The sequence below is a fragment of the Uloborus diversus genome, chromosome 8 (genome assembly GCF_026930045.1).
Source record: "Uloborus diversus isolate 005 chromosome 8, Udiv.v.3.1, whole genome shotgun sequence".
NCBI lineage: Eukaryota > Metazoa > Arthropoda > Arachnida > Araneae > Uloboridae > Uloborus > Uloborus diversus.
The window spans coordinates 140,604,412-140,620,175 of record NC_072738.1 but is presented as its reverse complement, the minus strand read 5'-3'; the positions used below and the strand labels follow the sequence as shown (position 1 = coordinate 140,620,175).

At 31.3% G+C, this 15,764-nt stretch overlaps 1 protein-coding gene across 1 annotated transcript in view; it reads right to left on the bottom strand.

Moving 5' to 3' along the window:
- The window catches only part of LOC129228243 (cold shock domain-containing protein E1-like), a 43,634-nt gene that overhangs the window by 11,612 nt on the left and 16,258 nt on the right, over positions 1 to 15,764 (bottom strand). The window contains 4 exon segments of the mRNA XM_054862910.1: positions 6,308 to 6,637; positions 9,480 to 9,623; positions 11,795 to 11,966; positions 14,642 to 14,808. Coding sequence (XP_054718885.1) covers positions 6,308 to 6,637; positions 9,480 to 9,623; positions 11,795 to 11,966; positions 14,642 to 14,808 — 813 coding nt within the window.

The window sequence follows — 15,764 nt, the reverse complement described above, 5'->3', positions numbered from 1 at the left end:
TACAAAAACAGTTTTAGACAATCTATGGTGATGTTAAGGAAGGAAGATCGGGGTCATCGTTCAATAATTTTTCAAAATGTAAACTTCAATGACGCATTCCCAATTGTGAATTATTTCTGATTGTGACAAGTAAAGGGGGGTCCGGGGGCTCATTCCCGGGAAAAATTTGAAAACTGTAGTTCGAAAAGTGCAATTTTAGACCATCTATGGTGATATTAAGGAAAAGAGAGATGCTCCCCCCCTCCGAAATGTTTTGAAATTTTGAAGCATTAGAAACGAGATTGTAGACTTTTTTTTTGTTAAAATTTAGTGCACCGCCAGTTTTTTTATAAGTAAAGCTCCGAAAACGTAATTTAAGCCAACCATCGATGAAAGGGGAGGGGGGAGTTTTGAAAGGGGTCGCGATCGGAAATGTTTCGTGATTGAAGCACTAAAAGCGAGATTTAAGATATTTTTCGATGATGTTGAAGAGAGGGGGGGGGGGGGCATTCTCTCGAAAAATTTTCGATCTGTTGAAACCGCAGTTTAAAAATTTTTAGGCAATGTTAATGGGTGGAGAGATTCGGAGTCCTCCCCTGTCAAATGTTCAAAATTGAAATTCAACTAACGCAATCGTAGACGATTTTAAATACTGTAGAAGGTTTTGGAGATCTCTTCCGAAACATTTTCTGAATTGAAACCTTAACAATGAAATTTTTGAGGATCTTCGGTAATATTTGGAGGACGACAGTTTTGGGAAACCTAAGGGAGTTTTTTTTAACATTACTGCCCAAAAGACGAAATTTATTCGGCCTTGAATGATGATTAATGATTAATGGAGAGGGTGTTTCTCGGAGGTTAAGTTGGGAGCAAGCACTCTCACGGTTTTTTGAAATTGCAGTCTTAAATACTCAGGTGTAGGCCATCTTTAATAACGTTATGGTAAGAGATGAGGTTTGAGAACGTTTTCCCGGGATTTTTTCAAAGCCTAAGTTTTAAAAACTCACTTCCAGCCCAGCTTTTTAGATGTAAAAAGAAGGGTTTGGAGTTCCCCACTTTTCCTTTCAGTTTGGCTACGTCCCTCCTATCTTCATTGTAAATTTTAATTATTGATAAACATATTGTGGTAATATTTTCTTCCAATTTTTCTTTGCTAAACATGGTTATTTGCTTGGATTTTCCATAATAAAGTTTTCAATTTCCTGCCTAATATTTTTGTTTTCCTGCAATACAAACGTTTGTGGCCTTAGAAAAAGGACTTTTAACATTTTGAACGCAGGTGGTAATTTTCAGCGATACCTTAGGTCTCTATTCCACTTCATCTTATTTTAAATGTGCCTCCTGCATCTCTTGATCAAGCTTTGATTTACTTACGATTTTTACATTCAAACATTAGAATTTTTGGTGTGAGTATTCATTACAATACCTTGAATCTCTCTTTGCATTTAACTGTTTCTATCTCTCTCTTTATTTCAAATTTATTTCGGCGACCTATACATTTTTCTCCACTTAGCAATTATTTTCAGGACAACATTTTTCTTCAAAAAAAAAAACCATATGGGAACGTTTCGGCAACCCCTATCCTATGGGCTGCCCTATTTATGGTTTTTTTCCCTCTGTCTCTCTCTTTAAACTGAAGAACTAAATGAAGCATGGTTTTGTATAACCAGGGCCGCCGAGAGACAAGGCGTGCACCATGTTAGTTTTGTCGCCGGTCCTCCCTCCCATTATGCTAATTTTACTCTATGTACAATACTTTAATTTGAGTCGAGCCCATACTTTCCGACTAGACAGACATACCCACTCTGCGGCGTAGTCAAGTGTACTGCACAGAATACTTTTTTTTTTTTTTGCGTTAGTAAAAGTTTTTGAAGCTTACATTTCCGCGGTCCTTACTTAGATACTCTTAATAAAAGAGAATCATGGATGTTCCTAAACTGTATTTTAAGATTACATTTTCTATTCAAATTTTACAAAAATACTTTTTGTCACTATTATTTCGATTGTTCATTTATAATAACTATTTTAATTTTAAAAAACAACGAAGAGTTTTCCTTTTTCTTCGATAGTTGCATTGCTAAAATGAAATTTGCGGCCCCACTTCTGAAAAAATGGGGGGGGGGGAGGGGTGGTGCTACGGCGATGGCCCTGAAGAGTACGTGAAAAAAGTATTATTGATGCATCTATTTCTTGCTGAATGTGTTAAAATATTTTTTCATTCCAAAGTTCAAAAATTCATTTTCTAAAGAAAAAAAAACCTTCTGGAAAAAAATCCCCCCCAAAAATTTTGATGGCGCAACTTGCGCCATAATCCCCCCCTGTGGGCACCCCTGGCCTTATTAATGAATATTATAATGATTTAGTATGTAGTTTTGCTAGACATATTGAATTTTTTAATTAAAGTAAAAATATTTTTTTACATTTCTTTCGTAACAAATGACGACTTTTTTAAAAATAGTACCTTATTTCATGTAATAAGGGGGAGATGGGATTCAAAAAAGTATTGAGACTGCATGAAATAGGATTTAATAATCCAGACCCAAAACTTTTAAAACATTTTTCAGAGTTAAATCATATGCTCTGTGAACAGGTCATCTGTCGCATAATGGTAAGCTACAAAAGATAAATTGGAAGCAGACTCCTCCAAACTCTGTAAAGCTCTTAAATTCAAACTCTTAACAATGACATAGTTTTCTTAAATTCACTAAAACAATACATGTATTTTAAATTTTAATAATAAACAAGTTCAAATTGATTTGCAATTGAATGGAATTTAAGTTACATTAGTTTTCGTTTTTCGAAGAACATTTTTTTAAATATGATTTTCTTTCTCTTTCCTTCACATAAGTGATTTGCTGACCAAGAAACCAAAACATAAAATTTATTATCAGAAATGATCAATGTAAAAGGATACTGATTAATAGCAAAAAGTGGAATAAAATTAACATGTAGAAGTCGACTTATTGGGGCTCTTAGATTAGTGTAGCAAGTTAGAGAGGTTTATACCAAATAAAATTAGAAATAGGCCAACCACAAGAAAAATAAATGTTGAATCGCTGGGGTAGTCAAGTTAAATCTGCACTTGCAAAAAAAATATTTTTTTTCTTTCTTTATTTCTATTTTCGGGAAATATTAACTTTCGGAACGTCAGAATATAAATTTATAAACGTTTGATATGTTTTACATTTAGACCGCAGAAAGATGCCTAGAAATCAAGTTTTGTTTACCACATTCAGGAATTTGTTAAAACTTGTAAATACATCCGTTTGATGCTCATTTGATATTATCAAGTCAAAATAAAACTAGAGTTTTTTTTTTTTTTTTTTTTTGCATATTTCTGGCAGTTTTTCAGAGTTTCTCATTTTTCTTTTATTTATACATTTTCTCGTTTTAAATCTTAACATTAAAATATATACATTGTTTCGATAAATGCAAGACTTTAAAATTTAAAAGTGCAAAAAATGCCCCCTTGAAATTTTTAGGCAGTTAATTACAAATTTTGTCAAACAGTGAGAGACTTCTAGTAATTGAATTCGTGGATGCCCTAAAATCTTAATAACCATTTTGCCACCAAATATACCATGATCATAAAAATTAAATGTAAAAGTAAAACAGTAAATTTGAAGTAAAAGATAAAAATTTTTAAATTACCCAGCGACCATACTGATACCTGAATGTCTAGTATTAATATCAATCATAAATAATTTTAAATTTGCAGCTAATTTAAGTCATTGGCATGAGTCACTTGAATATTGCTCATTCTCACTTTCCTCCTTGCATTTAATCTTGCTTTTACTACCGCCAAAACACACACACACACACAAAAAAAAAAAATTAAATAGTTTGTCTCTTTTTTAGGAACATTTGTTTCAAATACAAAGTCTTTTTCCATGAACGAAATACTCACTTCAGCATATTTTTTGGCATGTACAGATGCAATGCCACTGTGTGGTAATAATGTGAGTAACATAATGATTGTAAAAGTCATAAAGAGATGGCTACTCTAATATACATTTTATAAAATATTTTCGGCACTTTAAAAGGTTTTACAATGAAATATTAATTTTATGACTCAACCTACACATGTTGTTTTGACGAATCATAAAAGATATATATATTAAGTTACAAAAAGTAACACATAAAAATACGACGAACTTTGAGAAAAAAGAACTCAATGACAACTTTTTAATTAAAAGTAATTAAAATTGGAGTTAGAGTGTATATTTCTGCATTATATCTTATCCCTTCTCAGATAAAAAGAATTAAGCTGGAGAAGTTCAATGATGAAAAACTTGTTGAAGACCAGATTGATCTGTAAAGTTTAACGTCTTAATACTTTTGTGAAAGGAGATTTTGGATGAATCTTGTCTTGCGTAAAATTTAGCAAGAATAAAAAAGAAAAGTATTTAGGCTTGTCACTTAAAAGGAGTAAGGAGAGGATAATAGCCCGTTATATCTGCTTTTGAAAAAAATGTGTTCACATTTAAGTGGGAATGATTTTTGCGATTTCTCCATAAATTTGTGTTTTGTATTTTTTCTTTAACATGCCCTTGAAAATTGGAAATGACAGACTTGACAGTATTCTTTTGGTATAAGATTTCATTTTTAAGAAATTCCTATTTAATTCATGGACTGAGATTTTTATTAAATAAAAATTAATACAAGGTACAAAACGATATTTGTTCATTTTTCCCGAAATGTAAAATTGTGTGGAAAATAAAGAGCTTTGTTAAAAGAAGTCAGAAAAATTAGAGCATTTTTTCGTCGTCAATAAATTACTTAATAAGTTTCATCAAATATTTTTTAAAATTTATTTTTGTTTCATTTATTAATCTACGTTTATTAATTTTTTTAATTACAATTTTTAGTTTTTGGTCTTGTCACCAGGGATGGAAAATTCTTTAGAACTAATTCCTTAGAATTTTATGAGAAATCCTAGTCTTGGGCCTGATTGCTACAAAGGAGAATAGAAATGCTTTTTTTTATTTAATAGGCTAAGAACCGAGTCCAAATTTTAAAACAGAAATAACGTTACAACCTGTTGCTGGAAAAACTAAATTTTTTTAGCGAAGTACAACTACAACTAATTTATTACAAATGTAGTTAACTACAACCACAATTATTTTTTTCAATGAAGTGACTACAAGCTATTTTTTAAATGTAGTCGCTACTTCAAAAATAAATTTAAAAACGCACACACACACAACGTTTGAAAGCTCATTTGAACACAGCATATTACTTAGAATTATCTCTCTCATTTCTGCCTTTCTTTTTTCAAAAAAACCATCTTTACGAATATTTGCTGTAAGAAAAGATTAAAAAGTTGAAAGATTTAAACTTTTACAATTTGGCTATTTCAAAATTATAAATAGAAGCAGTAATAATTTCATTTAAATTTTACATTGCCATACATATAACATAAAATTGATTAGATGAGGAAAACATCTTTTAAACAGAGGAGAAAAGCATTAATTTTCTATATTGGAATTAATTTCATAGGAACTTATATTTTGTAGGATCTAAATTAATTTTGAACTTCTAGCTAGGGGCATGGTTCTGTTCACCATCCCTTTTCTTGTGCTGCTGATGAAATGTTTTTCTTTTAAAATTAGTTTAAAAGTTGTTTCCAAAAATCGCTACAAGCTCTTTTTTTTCTTTCTGTATCAAACTACTAGCTTCTCTATTTTTTTTTTTTTTTTAAGTTGTGCGATAGACTACAAAATATTTAAATATTTAAAAAATTTGAGACTCACAGGTTGGGAACCACTGTTCTAATTCAAGCCACCGATCTTTACATCCCTTTAACAAAACTTTTGCTGAAAGCAAAATTAAGTTTCTTGTTTCTATTATTAATAGTGAACACATTGCTTCCTTAGGTGCCGCCATACTGTTTGGAAAAAAAAAACTACTCTATTGATCAAAAATTAACAAGATATAAACACATTTTTAGTCAGATTTCATAGACATTTTTTTTAAATAAGAGTAAAAATTTTATTATAAGAGTAAAAATAAATAAAATATCCTTGCTCTTTATTTAAATCCCAAGTAAACTACTATTTTTATCCAATAATGCAATATGCTCAGAGCCATCTGTTGAGAGAATTCGTTATTAATCAAATCAATGGGTTTTGACGATATTCGTTTTTTGTTTGCAAAAAAATGTGTAAGTTTGGGGGTGGGAACGTCCGATTTTCTTGTACTTGGACACTTAAACAATGGCAAATGCAAAAATTCACGTAGTTACAAGATACAGTAAATGACTTGACACGATACAGGTTTCGTCCCGTGGTCTGATTCTCATGTGAATTAATTCAGACATAACATGTACCTTATCACCAGTCCTAGGTGTGGAACGAAGCTCACAGTCTTGAATTGAATAAAATGCCTTCTCCTTCACACCATTTCTGTTGAATGAAATTATACCTTCATCACTGTTGTTGCCACTATTTTCTTGGGATGATTTTTTGTCTTTGTGAGGACTGTCCATGTTCCATCGTGAAGAAGGTTCTCTCTCGACGACGCCGATAAAACTAAAATCATCGAGAACATCATCATCCAATTTGTTTGAGCCATTGACGGCTGCAGGTGAATAAGTAATTGTGCCGGGGGGCAGCATTCGTATTCGAATTGCATGGCTTCGACCGGGAGAGGCTGGATCCTAAGTAATATAAAATTGAAATTTTTAAAAGTATCTTTATTAAAAAAACTCAACAGTTTAGAAAAGATGTACAGCAATGATACTAGACACAGGTGGAAGGTAATAATTAAAAACCCTGCCCATAAAAATAATGAATCAAAGCTCTACTTTAACTACAAATATCCAAAAATTTAACTCACGGGTCATTCCATGCGAAATGAGCAAATCAGCTGTGGCTGACATGTCACAGATTTCAATGAAAATTTTTATTTAGGTAAACCACGCATATCTATGAGGAAATGCTAAGTATGAAGTTTAAAAACTGTTTGTTGCTTTGTTATTGAAATTAGAAGTTGATGCTTACGCTAAGCCTAAATTTTCAGAGTTCATTGCTGCCAGTCTGTGACTCAATAGCTCCACAAATTATAAACGTACACTTAAAAAATAAATATTTCCGCATTCTATAAGCAAATATCTATTGAGAAAGAGCAAAGTAAAATTTATTCGGATCTTTTTTTGAATCTGAGATATTAACAAAGATTGAAATTTTGCCAATTTACTTCAGATTTTAAATCACTCTTCTAGCTCTTTTAAAGAAAAAATAACAGTAAAAATGATTCAGATTGAAAAAAAACTATCTATAAGTAACTAACTGCTCTAATTTAGTTTCTGTTTATGAATTTCTTGATGTGATAACAAAATTGTACTTAAAAAAATTGAAAATTTCCAAAAAATTAATTTTTTCCTCTATTTCAGATGTTTTTTTTGACGATGAGGGAACGCTCTAAATTTACTCAATTTTTTTTTACATAATATAATGAAGTGTCTTTTAGATGCTACTAAATTTTAATCATTGGTATCAGTGTATTTTTGTTACTAGAGTAACTTGAACTAAGGTAAAATTTCATTAGTTACTTCTTTTTATTTTGTAAGTTTAGCAAAACTAATCATTTTTTTCGTGTTTCATTTTCTCAAAAGCATGTTTATGAAGTACATGCTGAAATGTACATTTTTTTTAAATTGAAATAAATGTCAGTTTTACTTGTTTTTGTATCATTTAGTCGTTTATCTAGTTCTTTGAATTCTCGTAATTTCACATAAGGGTCAATCCATACAGGTTCCATACAGTATAAACTACTCATTCATGTCCAAATATTTCTAAGTTATCAAATTAAAATAATTATTTTGAAAATTACAATATGTTTTTTCAGTATAATGTATTATATAGGGCACAATATACGTAATTTGAGAAGGTGCTCACACTTTTTATTTCTGTTTTAGTGTGTGAATTGACTAGCAAAATTGCTTAATTTCAAAGACCTGTATCTTTTTTACAAACCAAATACAAAAAACAATATGTATAACATATATAGTACTTGAATGGCACATTCAATTGGCCAGGAAATTTTATTTTTAATTCAATCCCCTTTTGGTTTATAAGGGTCTAAAAATGTCATTTTTGTCATTTTTCCGATTTTTGAGGGGCTACAATCTATAAAGGGTACACAAACACACAGCAACAGTTACATATTCTTTTTAGCATGGTTCCAGTGAGTATTTCATTTTGTGTTTCCGTCCCCTACTTGAGTAATTCCTCTTTGAAATGAGTAAAATTTTTACATTTGGCCTTGAACTTTAACCTGTTGCCATTATTTTAATTAATAACTTACAGCTACGTAACTCAGCATGTAAGGCTATCAACTTATGCACTTTAACATCAAAGCATTAAATTAACTGTCATAAATGTAATTCAAATAGATTTTGGCCAAAATGCTAAGGTCTAAAAGTCCCATTTTTTACTACGAAAATCACTTTTGATGACCTCTAAAAAATCAAAGGTTCAGTTGAGAGAAAAAATAAAAGTTGTTTTAAACATCTTTCATATGCAGCTTTTAGGGATATGAATTTCAAAAAAATTAAAAATGGTCGAGCACAACGATCCGTCGAACCTGTATGGATTGACCCATAAAACAGAAAGAAAATGTGTTTTTTCTGAATTTTTTTTACGTTTGGAAATCAAAAACCAATTTCGAGTTTCTTCAAGCAAATAGTAGAAACACAGCTCTATATTCTTGAAAAATTTTAAAGTTGTCTGAATTTTCCCTCATTTGAATTTTTGTGTTTACGTGAAGGGGAAAATCACCATTTTACAAAATGTCACTAAGTTTAAAACTGATTTTGAAGACAAATGAGTTAAAATACAACTTCAAAAGTAAGGTATTTCTTTTATGATACTTAGCACATTATTGGGTTTTATTTCATCAAAGCTAATGCATTCCTTAAAGATTGAGATTAAAAAACAAAATGCTTAATTATGAGAAAATTGAAATATTTTCAGTTTTTGAAACTCGGTTAAAAGTTAACAATAATAACTTTGGAAATTTTACTGATATCAGATTGATTATCCTACTCCATAGATTGCAAAAATATATAACTTTTATGTTTTCATTAAATAGTTAATAAGATACAAGCCTTCAAAAGTGCAACATTTAGCATTTATGAGAATGCTGTTCAATTTGACCAATTTTCAATCGCATGTAACTATTTAAATAAAACATTTTAAGCAAAAACATTTTAGTTATTTTTATATAGGCATAAAAGGAACCTGCATACCAAATTTCATTAAAATCTGTTACCATGCGGCAACCACTTTTTTTGCGAATTTTGCTCATTTCGCATGGAATAACTCTCACACAAAATACAGTAAATTCATTTAACGCATAATTTGAAAAATCACACAAAACGATATGGGGTCCAGACAGTATATACTATACAATTTGGTACAAATTTTTCAATACCGAAAAATAATTTGATTCCTTTTGTTTCATTTTTAATAATTTTCACTGTATGGCTAGTATTTTACCTGAGAAACAGTAAACTCCACTTCATCATTTGGTTTGACCGATTCGTCAGGATTCAAAAGTTCTGATAAACGAAAATACAAACGAATATCTCTTTGACCATATGTTATGAAGCCAAATGTTTCTTTTACAGCTGTAACAAATCCCTAAAAGTAAATAAATACCAATAATGAATAAACAAATTTAAAAAAGAAAAACACAAAAAAAAAAAAAAAAACAGACTCTCAATAATCTGGACTAATCGAGGATCTAGTTGTCTGAATTAACGAAAGTACAGATTTAATAAAGTAACCTATAAATTGAGCAGAGGTACATTAACTACTGTGCACAATAAAAGTTACATTTTGAATTCAAATAAATAAATATAAAACTACATAGGAAAAAAATATAAAAGTACTTTACAAAAATACAGCTTATTCGCCTTTTATTTACACAGTATGTGTATCTAAATGGCTGTATGGATTTCGCGAAGTCCGGTTTAATGAGAGTACACAGTACTCAGGGCTGGATTTAAGGGAGGGCAGGCGGGGCTATTGCCCCGCGGACTCCACAACAAAGGGGCCCCCACACTAAAATTTTTACAAAATATCCTAACTTTCACGGGTGGAAAATATCGGATATATACATATATATCAAAATATTCGGATATATATCAAAGTATCAGATATTTTTGATAATATGATGATCTTTCCAAACTCTGATTAGGGTTCTCCACTCTTTTGTTGCCCTGGGGCCTTCACGCTTCCAAATCCGGCCCTGACAGTACTATTAGAAAATGGTAACTATTTACATTTATCTGTACTGTAAACTTCATTAAGCCCAAATAAACAGTTTAAATTTGCTTATTTCATCTTTAACCAGGCAAAAAGTCTGCTAAGAAAATTTTCTTGTTTTCACTTTTTTAAAGCAAAAAATAGGAATTTGTGAACCGTACTGGTTTGTCACTTCCAGCAGTAATTGGAAGAACTTTGTAAACTGAAGGCATCAACAGTATATGCATAGATACCAACGTTGAAAGCAGAAAATTAGAGAGAAATGTCATGAACAAATTTGACAAAAATATAAATATAAAGCAGGGATTTCTAAAATTAAACTTGTGTAGATGTGAAATTTGGAGTTCAGAAATCTGATAGCACCTAAATTTCGGAAATTCAGATTACAATTATTACTAATGCAGTTGTTGTTCATTATAACGACCCCTTTCGTCCGAACAAAATCGGTAAATATAACGCAAGTGTTTAAGATATTGTTATTCAGACCCTCCCCTAGGCTTGGGCGGGAGGGCGCGGTGCCCAACTTGCCTTTTTATTGGTAAAACGGCACCCTGATTGCCTCTTTGTTCATGAACTGGCACCCTTTGGATTTAAGATTTTTTACTTGGAAAAGGAAGGGAGCCAGTGTCCCCTCCCCTTGTTTTGCTACAATGACTTTCTTCTAAGTTAACATATGGAACACATATCCGCCCCTTTCCCTCTCCTCCCCTCAGACTAACTTGGATTGCCACAGAACTAACTATTAGAAAAACATGTCTTCCATTATCAGTTACCACAATGGATAAAAAGTGGCCTGCTGGGCATTGTAGAGACTAAACAATGTTCTTCCAAGGACTGCTTTTGGCAACATATCCTTGAATGGTTCTAATATTTTATGATATAAAAAAGGTTTTTTTAGACCCGTCTAACTGGTTCGCCCCCCCCCCCCCCTTAATTTGGGAAATAAAGAAGGAATATGAAATTAACATGATTCACAAATAATTGGACATGTACAGTTTGCATAATTAGGTATGAAAAGGTTTTGTTTGGTGATCGTGATCATTACAAGAAGGGGGAGGGGGTAAAAAAAGATTTTCGGGAAAGCCCTGCAGGGGCTGTAGGGATTTTTTTCCCAGAAATCCATTTTTTAAGGAATTTTGTTGTTTGATAAAAATCTGGGAGATTCGATTTGGGGGAATTTTACATCAATAGGGAGCTCTGGAGCAGAAGTCAAAATTCGGTAGTCTCTAGGCCAAATCTGGAGAGTTGGCAGCTATGGTATATGTTTTAATTTTTTGACTGAGCAACAAGTTAACTTGTTACGCTAACAAAAAACTAAAACCTAACATAGCATATCAATTTCAAAACATAATGCAAAAAAAGACATACTTCCTATGAACTTTTACTTTCTCATTTAAAAATTAGATAACAGAAGGAAATTATTTGGATATTATTTTTGAAAGAGTGAAAGATGCGGATAACCTGTATTGCCGATGAGTCACTTGTGGATAATTGATAGTTTCCTGAATTGGTCAGTTACTTAGTAACAGTTTCCAGATGCTTACCTGTTCTCTTTTTTCCTTGGAAAAAGTCAAAGCATTGATCAAAAGTTCAATATTTGTAGCACGCTGAAGATTGTCTCGTCGATCTGTGGCTACATTAAATTGCACCCAGTCACCAACTTGTAAAGTATACTCGGCTTTCGGATCCCGCTCTCCAAATGGATAATAAACAACTCTATAATACAGAAGTTAAAATAGCTTTTATGGCAACTATTACAACATGTAATGCCCGAGAAAAGTAATTGCATTTTCATGCACTCAGTTACAACAGTGCTGATCTAACGGAACAAAATATATTTAACAATTTTCTTGGAAAACAACTTTGATACTATCTCAAAAAAATGATGAATAACTTAAATGTATAAAACTGATACAGTAGAACCTCGATTATCAGAAGTAATTGGGACCGAACCTAGTTCGGATAATTGAAATTTTCTGATAATCGAGAATTCCTCAATAATCATCTAGTTTTTTTTTCTTTTTTTTTTTTGTGGAATCGTCATTGAACTGTTATTATGACTATTTTAACTGTTAAATTATATTAATAAATGAAGTTATTTGAAATAACAAATAACAATGGCTTAAATGGAAGCTTGATCTGGTGTAAATTAGGCATCCGTTGCCTTGCAGCTCCACCCCGAAGTACAACGAAGTACACTTGCTTATAACCAGATGGTGCAATAACATTCTTCTGGGACTCGGCAGTATGACCTTCCAAATTTTGGAATGGGATGTGTTTTTATTTAGAACAGGGACCTTTGAAAGTGGGGAAGAGTACACTCATACCGAGAATTGAGCTTTCGAGAAGGAGTTCTAAAAAAGGGGACTCAAAAATATTTATCTGCACTTGTAGTTTGGAAAGGACAGCTTGCATACAAAAAGTAATGTGCGTGTGTGTGGGAGGGAGAGGGAATTAAAAAATTCATTTTTGTTGAGAGAAAATTTTGGATGATAGTAGAAATTGAAAAACACAAAAGTGGAAAAGAAACCGATTTTGATTACCGGAGAGTTTCGGTTAATCAAGGGTTAGATAATCAAGGTTCTACTATATCTCAAATTATACGGAAAAAAATACCCTTCCAAATCCAATCACTAATGACAGAAAAAGCATGGGTCTGGCCAGAGGATATTTGGGTCCGTTAACGGACCCTTCACAAAAATCCGATCAACCAAAACGGACCTTTCACAAAATCCTGATCAAACAAAACGGACCTTTCACAAAATCCCGATCAAACAAAACGGACCCTTCACAAAATTCCGATAAACAAGATCGGATCTTTCACAAATTGTTTATTGAAAGAGCAAAAACAAAATAACGCATATTTCTGTGTATAAACCGATAATTTTTGGAGCCTTTTTTGAAGTCAAATTAGAGGGATCAGCTTATACTAAATCGGCTAATTTTGAGGAAAAAAAAAATCGGCACTCTTGCGATGTTCCTGCAAGTGATAAGTAATTGCTACTGCCAAATAAATATAATGGTTGTTTGTTTTATCACAGCTAATTAGCAGCTGTGTTGCTGTAAACTTTTCTGAAAAGGCATTGGTAAGCACTTTTCTCCCCACTCATGATTTAATAAACAATAATAATATATATCTGCGAAATGAACTTAGAACTGCAAAGGGATAGATAGTAAGGATGGGGAAAAAATATGATCTCTTCAGATAGGGTTACCAACTTCAAAATTATCACCACTTAGCAGCGTCTGGCATTAAACCTTTATAATGACTTGATTAGAAAATATTCTTATCATTTTACCAGCTTGTCAATATTTGTGTTTTTGCAGTGCGGTGCGATGTTTAATAGTTATTTTGGAAGAAAATTATATGGGTTTTGATTTTTCGATGTTAACAAGGATGATTAACTTTAAATAAACTCTTTTAATTACCGTTTTTTTTTTTTTTTTAGATGTCTGCATTTTAAAAAATGCAATCTTTTAATATCCGATATGAGAATCATATTTTGTTCTTTTTTCAAGCTAACTTCGCTTTATCAGGATGCAAATAAATGAAAAGTCTCTTTATTTTTGTTGGAACTCTCATTTCAAGTTTTTAAAGCAAAATTCCATTTTCTGTTATGAGTCAAAAATTAAAATGCTGAATAGATTTTTTTTTTTTTTTTTTTTTTGCATCAACGGTGTCCACAGATATTAATGAAATGTTTATCATAGGACCCTAAAATGCAATTTTAAAATAATTTTATCAAAAATATTTCTTTTACAAGCCGTTTTTATACTTTTGATGCATTTACTTTGAGAATTGCGATCTCTTTGCATCCGCTATGGGAATCCGATTTTTCGCATTTTTAATGTTTATTACGCTTTGTTAAGAGGTAAACAATTAAAATATCTTTTTATTTTTGTTAAAATCACGGAATTTATAAGTTTTAAACGAAATTCTGTGCTTTTTAAGAGTGTCTTGGGTCAAAAAGTTAAATGCTAAACCCTATTCTGAATTTTTTTTTTTTTTTGTTACAGTTATTTTAAATACTGTACAGAAATATTTCTAGTATAATTTAACATAATGTAGAATGGTAGATAAATATTGATACTTGAGAGAGCGATGCCTCCCCCCACCCCCGCCAAATATCAGATAAACACTCCAGAATGATTTTTTCGACATAGAAGAGTAAAACACTCAACTTTAAATTTAATTGATGAGTTTGTGCCATCTCTAAATTCTAAAATTTCGTTTTAACAATTTTTTTTTTGCGAAATTATTTGATTTTTCACAAAAAACGGACCCTGTGAAAAATCCTGGACAGACCCCTGAAAAGTGTTTTTACAACAATTATATTAGGTGAAATAAAAATCTTGTTGAGAACAGGTATAAAAATAGGGAAAATGCTTACTCTTCATTAATCTGACACTGAATTTTTCCAGGAAATGCATCATTAGATCTAGATCTTCCTTTTTCAAGTGCTTCGGTTATTTCTCCAACAATAACTTCAGAATTCACATCTTCAAATACCACAGTACCCAGTGGTAAAGTAACAACATTCACAGCAACTTCTTTATTCTATTAGAAAGAAAATAATGAAAATGTGATTAGTTAAGTTTAATATTAAAGCAGTGCGGTAACAGCTTTCTTTTACTCAAAAAACATCATTTCCCAATCTTTTTGCCATGGTCATTTTTCTCCTAATACAAAAATATTACCTAAATTAAGAAAATGAAGCAAAGATTTTTCTGCTCAAATATTAAAAATTTTAAAAAAAAAAAGGTTCAAGAGAGGAAGCAAGCATGGTGGTATACAGCTTAATATTTCTCAAAGGTGGTTTTTTTTTTTTTTTTGTACAATGTCATAAACTCCATGAATAATTTAACAAATTTCATAAAGCATCTTTTTTAAGATATTTTTTTTCACCACTTTCAACAAAAACAGAAAATTCACACTGTAGCAGTTTAAAAGAAAAAAAAAAGATTTATTCTGGTTTTTAATATATAATGCTTTAATGGAGGGGTTTTTAAAGTGGACGCCGCCAAATACCAACAGTTTCAATATATTTATCTACATATTTGTAATGGAGATAGACTGGAGTGCCATGAGAAAATTCTAAGTTCTAAGCCCCGAATCAGATAAGTTTGTCATCAGAAAAGTTATAAGCTGAAGTTTTTTTTCTAATTTTAGCTTTTTTGCTAGTGAACTTTAAAACTTGGCTTAAAAACCCTGTTATATCCTCACATATCAGGACATACAAAGCTGATTGAAACATTTTTTTTTTAAATATGAATATTTTGCGCCATTTAGAGAGTGTTGTTGACACCATTACAGCAACTTCTTAATGGGTCATTTTATGTCCAGTGATCCAAAGTTTTTTTCATCTCATTTTTGTATTTCTTTGAAATTTTGCTCATTGATTGTACCCTTCAAGGTAATCAAAAGTCCAAATTTTTAGATTTTGTCTCTCTTTTTTTTTTATGAGACTTTGATTTTTGGAAAAACCCTCTTTTTTCACGGGTGCTTGAACAGAA